Raw genomic sequence first — 20016 nt, forward strand, 5'->3', positions numbered from 1 at the left:
GTCTGTTCTGTGTAGGACTTTGTTGAATGCAACCCAAAATCTAGAAATTCAGGTACAGGCAATGACCAATTAATGCACAGCCAAAAAACACATGATCACACATGTGTGCACAGCACCAGACCTGGAAGTGACCAAAAACTTCACAAAGCAAGTCATTAAAAGGGCAGAATGGGGGCGTGGCAGGACAGAACATGGCACTCCACCAACACACATGGGCTGGGAACGGAACCTCCATGTGAAATGGTCATTAACTGTATTCTGTGGTGATCACAAAGTTATCTGAGGGTTTTTTTTAAGCTATGAAATTCCTTATTTCAAACATACCTGGTTAGAATTCTTAAAGCTACACAATTTTGCACATTTACCTGGGATTAAGCTCCGCTGAATACAGTGAATGATTTTGGTAAATTAATTGGCAATCAATATACAGTGGTACCTTGGTTTACAAACTTAATCCGTTCCGGAAGTCCGTTCTTAAACCAAAGCATTCTTAAACCAAGGCGTGCTTTCCCATAGCAGCTGGAGACTCAATTTACAAATGGAACACACTGAACAGGAAGCGGAAGATGTTCTGTTTCCAAGGCAAAGTTCACAAACCAAAACACCTACTTCCGGGTTTGCAGCGTTCTTAATCCAAGTTGTTCATAAACTAAGCTGTTCTTAAACCAAGGTACCACTATATATTTAATAAACCAACAAAACAAAAATAGTAAAACACCCTAACTTTGGATTGTTTAGTTTAAGTAGCAATGGAGATGAGATCAGACCCTTTTCAAAAGTTGAGGGGTTTTTTTATAACAAATGGCAATTTTATAACTGTGAAGGCTGTCTTGGAGACAAGAGGGAATAGAGGGAGGCGTGATGCTTCAGCTAGCCCCAGCTTGCTGGAAGAAAAGTTGTTGGGACGTGAGAGAATTGCAGTAAAAATTGAAAAGCTGACAAGATGGATAGTTATACCTTTCTTTCCTTTTATGAGCTATCCAAACATGGCAGGGTGCAGGAATCCTTGGGGAAAATCCAAAATGAAGAAAATTATTTCCTCTGCTGTGGCACATTTTACAAATCAGGCTACATGGGAGTACAGAAAAAGGGCATTCAAAGCTGGAGTTTCAGACAAATTCAGGCAACATTTATCTAAGCAAGCCAGGGTGTCTGGCCGCAAAACTAACAGAGGACACACTCAGAAGACTGTGGGGAGACTTGTTGAGTTCAGTGGTTCAGAGGTAGTTATAACCTTGGATTACAAGACAAAAAGAATGCATGGTCCTGGATGGCACAAAAGAAAGTCAGTTGTCTTGTTCCTGCTTAGTAGGGTGGAGGGGCGAGGGAGGTATGGCGGTGGGGGCAGATGTTATAGGCGAAGGGGATCGAGATATGGATATGCTCGTACCCCTTCCAATCTGCGCCCCATCCCGAGGGACGAGGGTAGGGTGAGCAAGGATTACTCACCTCCATCACTGGTGCTGTGCAATGCCAGGTCTATAGGCAACAAAACCGCCACCCTGCGAGATTTCTTTACCTTGCAGGGGGTCGACCTGGCTTGTGTGATGGAGATCTGGGTGCGCGAAGGGGCAACAGTTACCTTACGAGAGATGGCGCCCCTGGGTTTCTCCATCCTCCACCAGTCGCGGACTGTGGACCGGGGGGGAGGGGTGGCATTATTAATCCGGGAAGATTATCCTTTCAGGGCTCTACCATCGCCATCGATCCCCGGCATTGAATGTGTTGGCCTAGTGTGGGGCTCCGAGGAGAGCTTGGCTGTCTGGCTGGTGTACCGGCCACCTAGCGCACCAGCAGCCACCCTGTCAGGCCTATTGGAGGCGGTGGCTGGCTGGGCCTTGGAGTTCCCTAACCTATCAGTATTGGGGGACTTCAACATCCATGCTGATGCCACTCCCTCCTCACAGGCTCAGGACCTGGTGTCTTCCATGGCGACACTAGGGTTCTCCCAGTTTGTTTCGGGCACCACAATTCAAGCAGGCCACACGCTGGATTTGATCTTTGGTGTAGGTATAGATGTGATCATGTCTCCTTCGATGAAGGTGCCATGGTCTGATCACTATGCTCTGAAAGCCAGGATTGACTTTCCACCCCCACCCTGCTTAGGTGGCGAGCCGATTTGGGCTCGCCCACAGAGGCTGATGGACCCTGATAGATTCCGCCAAGCCTTGTGGGACCTTGCTCCCCCTGGCGACTCATTGACTGAGCTTGTTGAGGGCTGGAATATCCAGCTCCATCGATGAGATCGCACCTAGGCGCCCTCTGCGACCCCGCAGAAACAGGGCTCCCTGGTTTACCGAGGAGCTCCGGAAAATGAAGTGGGACCTCAGACGGCTAGAGCGAGTATGGCGGGGTGTCCGTGACGGAGCCTCAAGAACATCTTATAGGGCTTTTATGAAAACCTACGAGATGGCGGTGAAGGCTGCTAAGAAGTCTTACTTCTCGGCCTCCATTGCATCCGCTAGCTCTCGCCCGGCGCAATTATTTAGTATAATCAGGTCTTTAACGTCCCTTGAGGGACAGCCAAATTTAAATAACAATTTGACACACAGCTGTGAGGCATTTGTGAGCTTTTTTGCGGAGAAGGTCTTGTTGCTCCGCCATGACCTCCCTGCCAATTTGGATACAATAAAGGAACTGGAGGCCCCTCGACTGTCCTCGGGTCCAGTATTGGACCACTTCGACCCGATATCCCCAGCCGATGTGGACAGACTCCTCCGAGCTGGAAAGCCCACCACCTGTCCTCTCGACCCGTGTCCGTCTTGGCTGATTAGAGCGTGTCCAGACGAGGTGCGGGCCCTCCTGGGGGATATCATCAATTTGTCCCTTGGCACGGGGACATTCCCAGGGGAACTGAAGGAGGCAGTGCGGTTTGGCTGGGAACTTCCAAGTGCGCTATCTCCTGGTTTGTTAGATCCTTAATATCTCTCTCCCCCGCCCCCAAATCACACCTTAGCAGTTCTCCTTCCTAGACAGAATGGCCTTTTGAACCCAGGTTCTCATGAGGAGATGCACAACAGGATGGCAAAATATTGTTCACTGGCAGTACAATGCAACTGTTTTGATAAATCCAATTTGTTTTGATAAATGTAAATTTCCATTCAACATGCCTTTTAAGTTGCCTAAATATCTTCATATAATACATCAGAAACATTAGTAAATGCAAATCTAAATATTCTCTTTTTAGCAAGGTGATACAGTAGCAGATGTTAGAACACTGTTGAATGCTACAACCGTTGACAATATCCGCTCCGTCTTTGGAAATGCTGTTAGCAGGTACACTGATCTCAATTTAACTTAAGAATAAATGTCAAACACTTTATAATAATAGCAGACAAAACCCCTCTGATTATGACAACAGTTGTCTTAACATTAAATGCTGTGGGGTACATTTGAGAGTACATTTTAACAGGCCCAGGAATATTTCATATGGAAACAGCTCTAGTGTACATCGATTTTTCAGTGTACTTCCTAAAGATTGAGGAAAGCATAATCAAGAAAATCTAGAATTTGACACAGGGCAACAGCAGGAGAGGGAAATGAAGACATAGTAAATGGTGAAGAATATGTAGTTATTTCAGATTTGCCTACCTACTTAGAATCGTAGAATCTTAGAACTGTTGGAAGTGACTGAGGGGCATCTAGTCCAACCCTCTGCAATGCTGGAATCCCGGCTGGATCATACATGACAAATTGCCATTCAACCTCAGCTTAAAAATCTCCAAGGAAGGAGAGTCCACTACATATCATGGGAAGTCTGTTCCACTGTTGAACAGCTCTTACTATCACAAAGTTCTTCCTGATATATAGTCGGAATCTGCTTTCTTGTTACTTAAATCTATTGGCTCAGTTCCTAGCCTCCGGAGCAGGAGAGAAAAAGTTTGCTCTATATGACAGCCCTTTAGATATTTGAAGCTGGCTATCATATCTCCTCTCAGTTACTACTTTACCAGGCTAAACATACCCAACCGTTCCTCATGAGGCTTGGTTTCCAGAGCCTTTAGCATTCCCCCAATTTCTTCATCCAAGTCATAAATAAAGATACTGAACAACAACGGGCCTAGGACAGAACCCTGCAGCACACCATTTGTCACTTTTTTCCAGAATGATGATGAACCATTAGTGAGCATTCTTTGGGTTCAGCCAGTCAACCAGCTACAAATTTACCTGACTGCTATCTGGTCCGGTACACATTTTATCAACTTCTCTGCAAGAATATTATGGGGGACTTTTGTCAAAAGCCTTATTGAATTCAAGGTACACTACGTTCACAGCCTTCCCCTGAGCCATCAAGCTTGTAACTCTATCCAAAGAGAGAGAGAGACTCGTCTGGCATGAGTTGTTTTTGGAGAAACCCATGCTTGTTCTTAGTAATCACAGCATCTTTAAGAGTAGTCTACTTAACAGTAAATGTAACAGCTTAGTATTGAGGCCAGGGGGCTGTGTCAAGGACTTCACAGAAAAAAGACAGCCTTTTAAAGGCTTTTGAACCAAATTGGACAGATAGTGATTTGAATAATTAAATATTTCTTAAACAACTGCTGAAACAGGCCTCTCAATGCATTTTCAGTTGTATTTGTAGAAAGAGCTTCTCTCCCATCATTACTCAGACAACATAGAGCAAATCAGCAGAACTGTTTGCTGCCTGTTCTTTAGGATTCCTGCCAACACTGGCATAAAGGTCAGTGTGAGACTTTCTAAATTTAGAAATGACAGTTACAGTAGTAGGGCTGAACAGTCAATACTTCTGCCATGCTGGCAGAAACAGTACTGAACAGAAGGCATTGCTTTTTTAATGAAAACTATACAGAATAGCTTGTTCATTGCTGAGTTCTGTTTACGCAGCTGTAAATCACCCTCCCTTTTCTGTACAAAACATCTTGATCTGACCTTTGGTTTCTTAAAGAATGTGGGTGAAGGCACCTGTAGTAAAAGTTAATGTTAAATCATTTCTAGGCTGTGTTGGATAAAGTTGTCTTAGAAGGGAGAGAAAATCACTTGTTCAATATATTAGTGAAGCTGCCCTTGAATTATTGTTCCTTCTTTGTCAACATTGTGTTTAGATGTTTAATTACAAGAATAGGCCTGGTTCAGATGATAATCTATAACACCATTCCCCAACCTACTGCCACTCCCAAGTGCTGGCTGGCGCTGATGGGAATTAGAGTCCAACATCTGAGGGTACTGGATTGGCAAAGGCTGATCTACAGCATGATTTGTTTAAATGGTTTGTTAACCATGGTTAAAGTAAATCACAATTCCCTGGCTTTGTATTTAACATTGTATTTGTTGTATTTAACAACAAAAACATATTTTGTATTTGTATTTTATAATGAATGATTTTAGAGTGTTGTTTGTGTTGTACTTTTGTATTGTTTTATTGTTGTTAGCCGCCCTGAGCCCGGCTTCGGCTGGGGAGGGAGGGATATAAATAAAATTTATTATTATTATTATTATTATTATTATTATTATTATTATTAACAGTCGGTGGATATTATATGTATTTGCAAAGTAAGGGGGGAGAGCAGAGAGCTTGCTAAGCCTTATGCTTCGTATAGACCATCATCTGAACCAGGCCTTAGAATGTGTCCCTGTGAAAAGGTAGGGGTGAATCTGGCCACTCTCCACAAATGGCATCCCATTGTAGTAAAAGGAGAAAAGGAATTCTGATGAAACTCTACTGAGGTGGAACAAATGGCCACCATTAAAGAGGCAATATATATTGGTATTAATTTATTTTGTGTACAATGAAATCTTACTCATTCCTGTGTTTGGGCCATTGTAACGACACAGTCTCTAATTACGAGTAATTTGACAAACTACCGTATTTTTCGCCCTATAGGACGCACTTTTTCCCCTCCAAAAATGAAGGGGAAATGTGTGTGCATCCTATGGGGCGAATACAGGCTTTCGCTGAAGCCTGGAGAGCGAGAGGGGTTGGTGCGCACCGACTCCTCTCGCTCTCCAGGCTTCAGGAAGCTCTGCGCAACCCTCCGGAGCCCGGCGCCAAGCCGCACCGGCCTCCGGAGGGTTGCGCAGAGCTGCCTGCCCTCCCGGGGTCTGTGTAGCTCTGCGCAACCCTCCGGAGCCCGGCGCCAAGCCGCGCCGGGCTCCGGAGGGTTGCACAGAGCTGCCTGCCCTCCCGGGCTCCGCGCAACTCTGCGCGACCCTCTGGAGCCCGGCACCAAGCTGCGCCGGGCTCTGGAGGGTTGTGCCGAGCTGCCTGCCTTCCGAAGCCTTGGGCGCGCTGAAGAGCGCGCCCGGGCTTTGCACAGCTGTCTGCAACCCTGGGGAGACCGGCGCGGCTCCCTAGGCTTGCGGATAGCAGGCTGTTCTGGGGTCAGGGGAAGCTCGGGCTTCCCCCGCGCCAGCCCCGTGCCTGGGGGGGGGAATATTTTTTTCCCTTTATTCCCCCCCCCCCAAAAAAAAACTAGGTGCGTCCTATGGCGAAAAATACGGTATGTAATGAATTTACTTAAATGCAGATACTTATCTGTGTGGCATTCTGAAATTTGAATTTGGAAGAGCGCAGGCCTTTGTACTCATAACTGGGAGTAAGTTCCAGTGAACAAAGTGGGGCTGGCTTTTGAGTCAGCATGTATAGGATTGCCCTATGAAAGACATAAAATAGCTTTAAGTATGTTCTATTGCTCCTTAATTTTTGGTCAGATTAGAGTTACTGAATAAATACATGGATATGAAGTTTATGAAGATTTGATTGTGTTCTAGACAAATGGTTTCTAAGAATACAGAAGGGGGTATTAATAACTTTTTAATTTTTTTCCAGAGAGTTGATTGAAGTGGGCTGTGAAGATGCAACATTGGCTTTTAAAATGAAGGGTTACGTGACCAATGCAAACTATTCAGTAAAGAAATGCATCTTCTTGCTTTTCATAAACCGTAAGTACCAAAGTACACATTTCTCTGTCTTCTAGGGCATTACATGGGGTTGGATTAGATGATTCTTGGGGTTCCTTATGATTCTATGAAATTTTCTGTAGTCTTAACAAGGTAACACTTTCTCTATTAAACAATGGTGGTGAGCAGTGTTTAATGTTGCTAGCAGTGAAGTGCTGCCCAGAGAAAGAAGGGGTTGCTTTTGTCTCCTGGCTTTATTTCTTGATTTTATTATGTGTTTTAAAGGATCAGGGATTATGCCCTAAACTCCCAAATTTTGCTGTTTTAATGCATTGTGAATATCAGTCACATTTGCTCTGCTTTGATAGTAAGGGTCATTTCAGACAGAGGAGTTTGTAAGGGTCAGCCAAGCAGAATCGGCATGTCAGGCATTTCCAAGCCACATGGAAGCTGTGCTTTTGCAGCAAGAACTGCTGCTGTCCCAGAGCATCAGGTCCAGCTCAAATGGAAACAGTGAAACTACCGTATTTTTTGCACCATAACACTCACTTTTTTCTTCCTAGAAAGTAAGGGGAAATGTCTGTGCGTGTTATGGAGGAAATGCCTACGGGTGGCATGCCTACGGATTTTCCTCCTCTAAAAACTACGTGCATGTTATGGTCGGGTGCGTGTTATAGAGCGAAAAATACGGTAACCATTTGATGCTGCCAAACTCCTGTACTAAGCAATACTGTTTCTTGAGGTGGTAGTAATTCTGTTTCCCCTCTTGTGCCCAACAGCTGGGGCAAACTGCCATCTGGAAACCCACTCACTTTCTTTGTCAGAATTTAAGGTGTTTGTCCACTGTATTTGTAAGAAACTGGGACTGGCATAACTGAGAAACAGTGACCTGTTTCAGACAGGATGTTATAGTGGGGTAGGAAACTGGGGTGGGGAAATCACATCTGGGAACAAATTCTCTCTTTTGGTTTCAGATAGTTCATTAAAAAGCCCGTGCTCCAAGGAAGCTTAGTTTGGTCAGAATCAAGTATATACTTCAGAGTTAATCCAAAAACATAACCATCGTTGCTAGAGGGCCATGAAAATATGTGTCCTGGGCTTTTTAGACTCCTCTATCCAAGAGGTGCATTGGTTGTCAGATGTGAAATATATTGGCCTTATTTACAGTTCTCCTGCCCCTGATATAATTTAATATACCATATTTGAGTCTGAGTTCACACATAACTGCAAACTGACTTGCCAAAAACAGAAGGAAGAAACAGTGAATTAAGTTGAGTATAGTACTGCTGTACTCAAGGTCTTTGAAAGAAATATAAGCCCCTGTTTGACTTTCTTAACTTTCTACTTGATACAAACAAGTAGACCTAAAATATTGCACCTCTCAGTGCTCCAGCTTTGTCTTCCAACATAGGTATCCTACTTGGTTAGGGCAGGGCAGTTAATCCATTCTTTACACTTTCACTAGATAATCCTTTGCAGTACAGACATTAGCTGTTAATCCAGAGAAAGTGAAGTGCATTTAAGTGTCATTGAAATAATCGGTTCCAAGGCAATGTGTTTATTTGTAAAGTAAACATATGCATGGGAAGGTTATTTAGGATCAGGGTGTGGCATTGCATCTGGTGGTCATGCAGAACATGCAAAATTGCGGATATATTCTGAGGACTGCTGATGATAAAGTCACATTTGCTTTTTAATTGTTACCATATATTTCCAGTTGGTTATATAAATAAAAAAGTGAAGGTCTAGACTGATCAGAGATGGGTGTAAAAGTTGTATTATACAGAAAGTAATGTATACTGCTTACCTGTCTCCCCTGATTTTTATGTTTTTCCTCCCTAGATCGCTTGGTTGAGTCAAATGCTTTGCGAAAAGCAATAGAAACTGTATATGCGGCTTATTTACCTAAAAATACACATCCATTTTTATACATAAGGTAAAATGTTTTTTTCTATGGAGGGTCATGTGACCAGGAAAAAGATAAAAATGCATCTAGGCTGCAATCATATGCACACAGGGAGTAAGCCCCATTAAACACAGTGGGCCTCACTTTTGAGTAAAAATGGGCAAGATTTTGTTTAAACAAAATTAGCCTTGCTAAGCAGTGCTTGCTATCATTTGTTTTTATTAAATAAAAACCAAGTACAAATCTAGAGTTAAGAGCAGTGAAAACAGTGGATGTAGTTTATCATTACCCTAACATGCATGTACGTCAAAAATATTCCTAATGTCATTGCAGTATGAGTACTAAGTCATATTTTAGTTTTTTTAATTTCCAGGTGATACAAATGCTAAATAATCGTCAGCTCAATAATAAATAAGAGGCTTGAAATGTTATTTCTCTGCAGTTTTAAAAACTCAAAATCACTACAAACAAGGATCCAATCTCTGAGAAACACAGAGCACCCTAAACTCTGTGGCTGTGGCACTGTGACGTTAACATATGAGAGTGCTGGAGGTGAAATATTTAAACAGGTTACCCAATCAGAACCCAGGGGGTGGAGTCAGAGGAACTATAAAACAAGCTCTGGGAGTGGCAAAGGGAAGAGTTCGTTGGGAGGTGGGTGGTTGGTGTGGGAGTGAATTGGGATAGAGTTTGTGGGTAGGTTGAGTTAGTGTAGCGAAATAAGCTGAGTAAGGAATAGTTAGGGGCTAGGAAAACAAGTAATATCTGAGAGGTGGTTTAGTGAGTGAGAGCAGGTAGCGGAAGTTATAGGTCTGGATAGGCACCCCATGATTGTAATTGACCAATACCGTTTATGAAACCACACACTTGTTAAACTGCAATAAATAAACAAAAGTTTATGTTCCAATTTAACCCTGACTGGACTCAGTATTGTACCAGGTAGGGCCTGGGTGGTGGCAGCGAGAAATAAAGTGGTGGCACAGGGATCAATAGACGGTGAAACGTCCGGGGACCCTGTGTGATCGCCACAGGCACCCACTCTAACAAATCTGCTGAATTGCCGTTCTTTTGATTAACTTCGCATGGTGTTCTCAAAATGTCTTGCAGCCTAGAAATAAACCCTCAGAACGTAGATGTGAATGTGCATCCCACAAAGCATGAAGTTCATTTCCTTCATGAAGACAGCATCTTGGAGAGTGTACAGCAACACATAGAGAGCAAATTGTTAGGCTCTAACTCATCAAGGGTATATTTTACACAGGTGAGTGAATCTGAGCATGTCACTGAAAAGGAAAAAGCTAACCAGTCTGCTTTGTTGGTGGTTGCGAGAGTGAGTGCTCTGCATTCAGGATTTGGATTTGTTTTGTCCAATGAAATGTTTTGGATAAGATGGACTTAACAATACAAAATGTCATTTTTAGGTGTGTTCTTTAACATAGATTAGTGGTTTACACACAAAAGGGTCCAAAGACAGACCATTGCTGCACACAAACAGATAAAGTGGCCTCAATTGAACCGACAGAGGTTTTATGCCAGGCAAATATGGAATATACTGGTGATGGGACATTTGAAAACCACTGATAAAGGGCATTAACATGATTCTATTTGACAGAAAGGGGATAATGGACAGAATCAATGTTAAGTAGCCAGTTGTGATTCACTTTATATGTGCAAATGGGATAGATTTCTGTATGCATTTGGTCTTCAACTAGAAGGCAGTACTCATAGAATCATACAGTTGCAGATTTGGAAGGGACCCCAAATATCATCTGGACCAATCCCCTGCAATGCTTTTGTCAAGAGCAGGCTGTTACGTTTGGCATAATCTGTAATAGCTACTCCACACAGGTAGATTATGTTATAGTTGCAGCTATGTGATGCCCATGAACTGTGCTTATCTGGCTCTCCAACTAGCTTAGAAGGTGACTTGTACAGTTCCAGATACTGAATTGCTTCTCTTTCATCTCTTCCTTTAAGACATTGCTGCCAGGTGTTACTGCCTCTTCCACCGATGTTGTTAAATCAGCAAGTTCTTCAACTAATCAAGGGGGAGACAAGGTCTGTGCCCGTCAGATGGTCCGCACTGATTCCCGGGAACAGAAACTGGATGCTTTTCTTCAGCCAGCAAATAAACCTAGGCCGTCTGAACTTTCTGTAGTGACATCCCAGGATAACAACAACAAGCAAAGTTGCAAGGGAACTGGACTACAAGATGCTGAGATGAAAGACTGCAGTGACTTGAATTCAAGAGATCTAAGAGTAGAAGCTGTGGAGATTGCAGAAGAGTCAACAGAAAGCCAACCAGCACCTCTTGAAGCTCTACCTGCTAGGTATGAGCAATCTCTGTGGAATAGCGTTTCTAAGTTGATGAGAACTTGGCACCTTCTTCTCCCTCCTCTTTGCTAGGTGATGCTCCTGAATCCGAGCACTTTTCTGTCTTTGACATTCTCTTTGGGGGAAAAAAAGGGTTGCCCCTAGGCTGAATTAAGCAGTGTTGACTTTTTATTTCTCTTTAACACATTTATCACCTCTTTTTCGGAAATAATAGCACTAAATAAGAACCACACAAACTATCCTCCATAAAACACTTGGAAATGTTAAAACCAATAGCAGAGTGAAACAATAAATATATCTAGTTAATAAAAAGGACCAGCATAATAGGTCACCTTGGCAGATTAAGACTGGGTCTAGAAGCACTCACTAGCATCTACTGTATTTTTTGCTCTATAAGACTCCCTTTTTCCCTCCTAAAAAGTAAGGGGAAATGTGTGTGCGTCTTATGGAGCGAATGCAGGCTGCGCAGCTATCCCAAAAGCCAGAACAGCAAGAGGGATCGCTGCTTTTACTGTGCAGCGATCCCTCTTGCTGTTCTGGCTTCTGGGATTCAGAATATTTTTTTTCTTGTTTTCCTCCTCCAAAAACTAGGTGTGTCTTATGGTCTGGTGCGTCTTATAGAGCGAAAAATACATTATTTCTGCTTGTGGCCAAATTTTGCTGGCATAGTTTAGCTCCATAAGACTTGGGCAGATTTTCTGGTAAATGTAGCTTTTGAGTGTGAAATGTATTTTTGAATCTACTTAACCAAATACCTGTTTAAATACTCCAGAGTTAATCACAGCACTCTGCTTTGACTTGTATACACGTCAAATAGAACAAAATGCATTTCCTTTTCATATTCCAGAAAGAGGCAGCGAACAAAATGTGATGTGGAAATGGAAGAACAGCAAAAACAGGAAATGACTGCTGCCTGCGTTCCAAGAAGGAGAATTGTGAACCTAACTAGCATAGCAACCCTTCAAGAGGAAATCAGTAATCGGGCACATGCAAGTATGCATGTTCTGCTATTACCATTGTGTTTCATGTGTAAATTTAGACCCACTAAGATAGCATAACTTGCATTACAGGATTCATAAAAACTTATCTCCCATGACAGGAGTGCTCTTTATTTTTTATTTTTACTATACTATGAAGTATTAAATTGCACGCAAGGCTAATGCTCTGCTAGAAAATCAGCCTGGAAAATCAAAGCTTTATATACTTCAGCTAGAGATGTAGGGATAAGGGGGGAAATTCTGAAAAGCACAGGAAGGGTCAGAGTTGGACATGGAGACTAGGCTGTTGCAATTTGTTGATACTGTTTTGGAAATAGTCACTCATGAAGTAGGCATTGATTGAGAACACTGTTGGCAGCTGCTCATGACCCATTACATAAGCAGTTCAGAAGAATGGAGCAGAATTCTGCTCTCAGGTCCAGTAAATATTTATTTTGAAGGAAACAAAATAGCTTGCAAATTCTTTATGTGGGTGGCTTCCTTTCAGCTGCTGCTTGTATTGTTCAGAGCAAAATTCTTCTGTAATGCAAGCAGCTGAAGTTTAACTGACATTAAATTAATTAATAGTTGTATTATGAAGTGGAAGTACTATGGTTTCAGTACTCTTTCCTTCATTTTAGTACCTGGATACAGGTAGTTAACACCACTAGGCTACCTATAGTCTGGCAGCTAGGTCTGAGAAAAAATGGACTGGCACCCAGTTTCTAATTTGCCAGCTCAGCTGGTTGGAGGCAAATGAGTTTTAAAGAAAGCTTAAATGGATAAATACATAGGTTAAAATGAAGTTTTCGGATTTAAACAATCTTAAAAACTGCATGAAAGCCAATTCCTGGTTTGTGGAATGGGCTTCTTGAGATTTTTGGCAGAGTAGCAAGTTCAGTACTCTCAGTAACTGTGTTAACTATTTGGAGTACTTTGGACTATATTGGCTTGAATTCCAAAAGAGGTCTGATATAACTGCTTTGTAAATTGCCAAAATATTTATTGGAGGAAACTACTAACTTCTAGCACTTGAAAATTAGTGCACACGGGAGCATGTAGGTTTGCTGGAGGAAGCATATTCCAAGGAATTTCACAGAAGGAAAGTACATGCAACTTGTAAGAACAGCATGGGCAGCGATTGAACCTCTTTCCAAAATGCCTTTTTTTCCGAGTAAAAAGTATTAGGCTCCAATTGGGTTATATGAAATTGAATAAGAGTTGATATTTGAAGTCCATGATGCTTTAAGTATTTTAGTAAATTGAATAGTTGAGTTCTTAAAGGGAAGGATATTCTTCTGTATTGTACTAAACACAAGTGATTTGGATTATTTCAGATCTTCAAGAGATGATACGTGATCATTCCTTTGTTGGATGTGTTAACCCTCAGTGGGCATTGGTGCAGTATCAGACAAAACTGTATCTGCTCAGTACCACAAAACTCAGGTAACAGAACCAAGTTAAATATATTGTTTTAGTCAAGACAAATAGTATCCAGTAGCTTGAGATAGGAAGAAAATAATCATCAGTGAGTACATTTCCAAATGGAGTGGTGTGGGCTATGCTGTAGTTTTTAACTTTTTAGTACTTTTGGGTCACTGCCGCAAATAACAGGAACACATGGACAGCTGCAGCTGTGGAGGAACAGTGAGTAAAATCATAGGTCATTAGGACACTGAAGATATTGTCTGGATTCTAGTCATCAGAGGAAAAAGAGTTGATGAACCTCCCAGAAAGGCTGGAGAGAGATAAACTATATACAGTCATACCTCGGGTTAAATATGCTTCAGGCTGAGCGCTCCGCAGCGACCCGGAAGTAACTGAATGCGTTACTTCTGGGTTTTGCCGCATGCGCAGCGGCCCACGCAGACGCAAGTTGTGTTTGCTTCAGGATGCGAATGGGGCTCCGGAATGGATCCCGTTCGCATCCAGAGGTACCACTGTATATAGGAAGTAGAAAACAGAGAGGTCCTAGAAAACCAAAGAGTGGTTGATGTCAAAGGAAGCTATGGGTGCAGCTGGGTTAAGTTGGCCTCACCTTGTAGTTTGGGGTCATTGCATCTGCTGACCTAAGAGACAGTAAGATGACTTTATAATGTATAGTTTGAACTGCTTTGAGTTTTATAAATGGAAATGGGTATGGCAGTTTTTAAAGTGATAAACTTTCTAACCTTATTTGTAACATAATTGTGTTTGCTTCTTATACCAGCTCCCCTTCATTAATACTTGTAATGTTCTTAAGTTTCACAAGGATTATAGTCAGTGATGTGTTCTTGCCCTTTAATTAATATTGGATTACATAGGAAGCTGCCGTCTACAGAGTCATTGCTACATCTAGTTCAGTATTGCCTGCACTGAGTGGCAGCTCACCAGACTTTCAGTCTTTTGAGGCTCCTGCCTGGAGATGCCAGGGATTTAACCTGAGATCTTCTGTATGAGAAGCAGCTGCTCTGCCACTGAGCTACCTACACTGCATCTGTTCCACTACTGGGAAGCTGATCTGTTTTATTAAACAATGCTGGATATTTTATCACAACTGCTGTGCTCTAGAAAAATACATACTTCCCACTCGTAGCTAAAACCCATAGATTTTAGTTGCCATTGGAATTCCATATTAAGGCTTCCTATTCATTGACAGTATTACAGAGTGGACCATGAGCAAATAGCTAACTCTTTGTTTTTCCTTTCTCAAAGTCAAGAAATGTTCTATCAGATCCTTATCTATGACTTTGGAAACTTCGGCGTTTTAAGATTGTCTGTAAGTATACACTTAAGTTATCTATCTTATATATAACTTACTAAGAAATAGAGCAGATATTGGGTAGAGCAATCCTACCCAATATCTGGTGGTAGTGCAGGGAGGTTTGTGGTGCAGCCATTTCTGCATCCAGAGCCCTAATATAGTCCTTATTTTATACCAAAACATTTTTGGCTGACATTGATTTCAAAGATTATCATGGGGCAACAAAATTATTTTGATTAGCCAATGGAAAAAACTAAATTGAATGGGCTGTTGACACGATTGCGCCTGAGCACCCTCTCCCACTTGGTACAGTCCGCTTGACTCCTTGTGAGGAAGCAAGCTGGGAGATGGTTTGAATGTAAGTGAAAGAAAACTCCAATGGAATGCAAGTGAACAGTGATGAGGGCTCATCATTGAGCCTACTTAGTGGCAGTGAAGGCAACAATACTTTGCTGCTTCCATTGCATCCTCAATATGCTGTCCAGCAGAGCTTTTCCAGGTAATGTGAGGTCTTTTACAGTCTGGTCCGAAGAAGGTGACAGAACCTAAAATAACTTGCTGTGACTTTGTTTACAAAGCATTTTGAGGATAAAATCACTTGCATCTGCCAGAACCTTGACTTCACTGTTACAGCAGATGAATCTCAAAAGGTGTTCAGAGCACTGTCTAGTCCTGTTGCATTGGATGAGTTTCAGTTAGTAAGGCTTGAGGACATGGACAAGGTGCTTGGATTGGTCAATTACGCTTTGGACTCTTGCCTGCTCTTAGCTGATAAAAGCTAGCAGGGAGGGGACAACTGGCTGGGCCAGGGAGCTGATCAGTGCTTCCATACAAGAGGGGATGGTTCCTGCCTGATTGAAGGAGGCAGTGGTTAAACCACTCCTTGTATTTTGAAAATCTAAGTAATTACTGGCCAGTTGCCAATCTCCTCTACGTGGGCAAGGTTCTTGAGCACAGAGTCACAGACCAGATCCAAGTGCTTTGTCTGAGTTTGCTGTGGTTCCAGTCCTACTTGGGTAGACGTGTCCAGAGGGTGATGCTTGAGGAGTCTCGTGGAACCTTCACTGCAGGGTTCCCCGTGGTTTGATTTTATCCCCTTTGCTATTTAACAATGAAACTGCTGAGTGGGGTCAGTGGGCTGAATATGTTGTCAGCGATATGCTGATGACACACGACTCTACTCCTTTACATCTGCAGGCAGTGGATGTGCTGGACTGTTGTCTTGCCTCAGTAATGGACTAGATGAGAACCAACAAACTGAAGTTGAATCCAAATAAACTAAAACACTGTTAGTAGGTGGTTCCCTAGACCGGATGGATGGGAAGTGGCATCCTCTTGATAGGGTTACAGTCCTTTTAAAGAAGCAGATACTTCTCCATTCCCAAGCTGTATGTATTTGTGTTAAAGTCAGTTGGGTGCATGAATGACAGGTAATTATTTGTGCTATTGTTTTGGTAAATGTAGGAACCAGCTCCACTCTATGATCTAGCTATGCTAGCCTTGGAGAATGATGAAAGTGGTTGGACAGAAGATGATGGTCCAAAGGAAGGCCTCGCTGAATACATTGTTGACTTTCTAACGAAGAAGAGTGCCATGTTGAAAGACTATTTCTCTCTTGAAATTGATGAAGTAACTACCTTTTTCTATCCTGGGGTGGTTTAGTCGTTACCTGCTGTACTGTGCATTTTACAAAATCTATTGAGTAGAGAGCAAGATTGAATTATCAGATGATCTTAAGAAGATATGAACAAGCACTCTAAGCTTCTCTCATTTCATGCAAACCAAAAAGTATTCCGTTAAATATAGCTTCCTATTATGTCTGAACCAGGAAACTATGCCTTAATGCTATGATAACAGTGGTTTAGAGTTGGATGAATATCTTAGTTTTATTGGAAGCCCTTAACTACTGTTTCCCAGTATGGAGGTAACACAGAGCTAATGTTCTGTAAATTCTTCCAGATGTCTTCACTTTTAGCAAATTGGCTGCACATGAGAAAAAGACTTGATCGTATCTCTGATTATTCATCTGAGTAATGATCACCTGAATGCTGTCAATAAATAAAGAAACTAGATAAGTAACAGTTTTGGGCCACTGGGGAGGAGTGGGGATACAAAAGCTACAGGAAAGCAATAAATTTATTATTACCAAACAGAAAGGCAGAAAGTAGTAGTATGTCACACCAGCTGAGTCAAAATCTTTTTTGTTTTATGTATGAATTTTGTTTCACCTTGGTAAAGGATACAGATAAATAAAACAGGATACTACGCTAGTTCCAAAGAACAGAAAATACAAAAAATGTCACAAGCAGACAGCAGGTAGATTTTGCCATGTTTGTAGTCCTTGGCTTAGGAACCAAATATTGATGTATACATAGAAGAATAAGCATAAAAATAATGGAGAAACATTCTATTTACAGATGGGAAATCTTACAGGACTACCACTCCTGATAGATAATTACGTCCCTCCACTGGAAGGGCTGCCTATGTTTGTCCTTCGTTTGGCCACAGAGGTATGTCAATATTCAGCATGAATTAGTGAAGCCATATTTACATAGAATTATTTCATTTTGACTAATGCAGTTGGGTCAGTCTTAGGTACTTGCTTAGTCACATTCCTTTTTCTCACAGAAACTCATTTTTTGTTCAGTCTAAAGTGAAACTCATGTGCTTATACTAGCTGCAAAAAAATTGAGTAACAGTTCTGCATTAAGGAGATTTTCTGTCCTGATCAATTGAGCCAATACTAGTTGCCTACAAGAGGGCTGCTGAAAACTTCCTCCTATGTGACTGATCTTTGCCTCCAACTTTACATTAGATTTTCATATGTAGAAATAGCTGCAATTGGATATGTAACTGCTGTAGGCATGCTGTACTTATTGAAGTTACATTTTCTTTTCCAGGTAAACTGGGATGAAGAAAAGGAATGTTTTGATACCTTGAGTAAAGAATGTGCCATGTTCTACTCCATTAGAAAACAGTATATAATGGAAGACTCTGATCTTACTACTCAACAGGTACAGTCTTCATTTGTTATTTTTCCCTGTATCAAAACTACATTTTGAAATCTTGCATTTAGGGCTGGGAATGGAAAGAGTGAGTTAAAGGCAGTACTACAGGCAAAAGAGTTGAAGAGGACTACCTCCCTCATGAAACCAAAGCACCTTAGGCCAACTGAGTGGCACAAGTACAGCCTTAGTGGCAGCCACCTTTCCCCATCAATGGGGGAATTTTAGAAAATGTGGGTGATAGATAAATTAGTGCATGTTTGAAATATGCTGGATCTCTCACTGCCAATGCTGGGGAGAGCACTATGAGCTCTGAGGGCACCTTGTATGGAGGGATATAAATGCTGCTACCAAACTCTGTTATCATTTAGGTTGGATCAGGTTAATAAAAGTAGCATCTCTAATAGGCAAAGATCCTTACATGGCAGAGCTTTGCCCTTATCAAGATCACAAGCGTAAATTAGGGGAAATGAGTCTCAATCCCTAGGACAACAGTGGCAGGTCATGCTCTCGCATTCTGAGGTGGAGAAAGGACAATGAAAGGTAAAGGATCCGTGGACAGTTAAGTCCAGTCACACTTGACCATGGGGTATCTTGCTTCAGGCCGAGGGAGCTTGCGCTTATCCGCAGGCAGCTTTTAGGGTCGTGGCCAGCATTGACTAAACTGCTTCTGGTGCAACGGGACATCGTGACAAGTGCCAGAGCGCACGGAAACACCATTTACCTCCCCACTACAGTGGTACCTATTTATCTACTCGGGCCGCTATGCTTTCAAACTGCTAGGTTAGGAGGTGGGAGAGAGCAATGGGAGCTCAACCCGTTACACAGACTTAAACTGCCGACGTTCCGATTGGCAAGCCCAAGGACAGCAAGTACTGTGAAGGTTACAGATTTCAGTCTATATTCGTCCTTTGTTATAAGCCAAGTGCTACCCGAGGAGATGGAGTTCCTTCACTGAGACAGTCATTGCCATTAGCAGAATGATCAAGCGAGGGTTCCAAACAGAAAAGTATAGGTGTCATCAGGAAGAGTGATGCTCAGAAGTAGCTTACGGAACATCTGTTGCCAGAATGGTGGCACATAAGAATGTTCCTTTCAGAACAATTAAGCCTCATGTTAATAGTGCATGACTCTGACCATTTCTTCTTTTGGTATAAATTTCACAAGCTGAATGAGCAGTAGATAGGGAAACAAATAAATACATAGAACTCTAAAAGGAGGTGATGCATTAGCCACAGAGTTATCGAACACAACTTTAGTATTTACTAAAACCTTAGTCAAACTGCTTTATTTAAACTTCTTTGCAGGCTGAAGACTCTGGAGCTGGTAAGAGATCATGGAAATGGACAGTGGAACATGTCCTTTATAAAGTTCTTCGGACATACCTTTTGCCTCCTAAAAACTTCACAGAAGATGGCAGCGTTTTGCAGCTTGCTAATTTACCAGACTTGTACAAAGTGTTTGAAAGATGCTGATCACAGACATATGTAGATCAGTACCTATTACACAGCTTTCCCTGCAGTGGTGCTGTTATCACTGAGAATTGTAGAAGTGACTGAATTGCAGACCAGGAGTGTTCAGCTTTACAAGATGCCAGAATATGCAACTTTTGTACAGGATGACTAGCAAATACCAAAGCTTCCACCTGTGGCTGAAAAGTGGACAAGGTAGCCAGTTCAGAGTTCAGTAGACAAAGGTATGGAGCCCTCTTCACTTTATCTTATGAACTAATAATGAATTAGGTAGGTCGATTTGGGGATGGATTGGATAAATATAAAAATCTGACAGCAGTATCCTTAAATGCTAGTCATCCAGGACTAGAAAAGGTTACCATATTAAAATTGAGGAACTACCAACTTTGCTTCTGAATGCAAGAAACAAGGTTGAGTTGGCAGGAAATGCTCAAAGCACCTACCTGTATAAGGGCTAGATAACAGCAGACTAATATTTCTGTAACAAGCCCTAGACATTTGGCAAATCTGCAACTGTTGCTTGAACACACACACAGCCTCTTATAAAAAGGTTAGCCACATCCACGGTCAGTTGCAAAGTAAAGTAGCTAACCTGTATTACAATTTCATAATGTAGTGAAGCTGTTTGTGTCACACATTTGTTTTTAAGTTAACATTGCAAATGCTTAACACAATGAAAAGTTGCTAACTAAAGTAAAAACATACCCAGACACATTCAATG

General features: G+C 42.0%; 1 protein-coding gene across 2 annotated transcripts in view; it reads left to right on the forward strand.

Annotated features, from left to right (window-relative positions):
* Positions 1–20016, forward strand: part of MLH1 (mutL homolog 1) — a 30330-nt gene that overhangs the window by 9970 nt on the left and 344 nt on the right. Inside the window, exons 8-19 of one of the 2 annotated variants that reach the window (XR_008332984.1) lie at positions 3188–3276; positions 6788–6900; positions 8701–8794; positions 9872–10025; positions 10742–11094; positions 11946–12091; positions 13413–13521; positions 14770–14833; positions 16283–16447; positions 17236–17328; positions 17719–17832; positions 19131–19519. Coding sequence is in view for 1 of the 2 variants with exons in the window: in XM_053410345.1 (XP_053266320.1) it covers positions 3188–3276; positions 6788–6900; positions 8701–8794; positions 9872–10025; positions 10742–11094; positions 11946–12091; positions 13413–13521; positions 14770–14833; positions 16283–16447; positions 17236–17328; positions 17719–17832; positions 19131–19298 (1662 nt within the window). In the remaining variant the exon portion in view is untranslated. Of the gene's footprint in view, positions 1–3187; positions 3277–6787; positions 6901–8700; positions 8795–9871; positions 10026–10741; positions 11095–11945; positions 12092–13412; positions 13522–14769; positions 14834–16282; positions 16448–17235; positions 17329–17718; positions 17833–19130; positions 20010–20016 lie in introns of those variants that run through there. The other variant, XM_053410345.1, reaches the window with a different exon arrangement.

This window comes from Podarcis raffonei, chromosome 12 (genome assembly GCF_027172205.1).
Source record: "Podarcis raffonei isolate rPodRaf1 chromosome 12, rPodRaf1.pri, whole genome shotgun sequence".
Classification (NCBI taxonomy): Eukaryota; Metazoa; Chordata; class Lepidosauria; order Squamata; family Lacertidae; genus Podarcis; species Podarcis raffonei.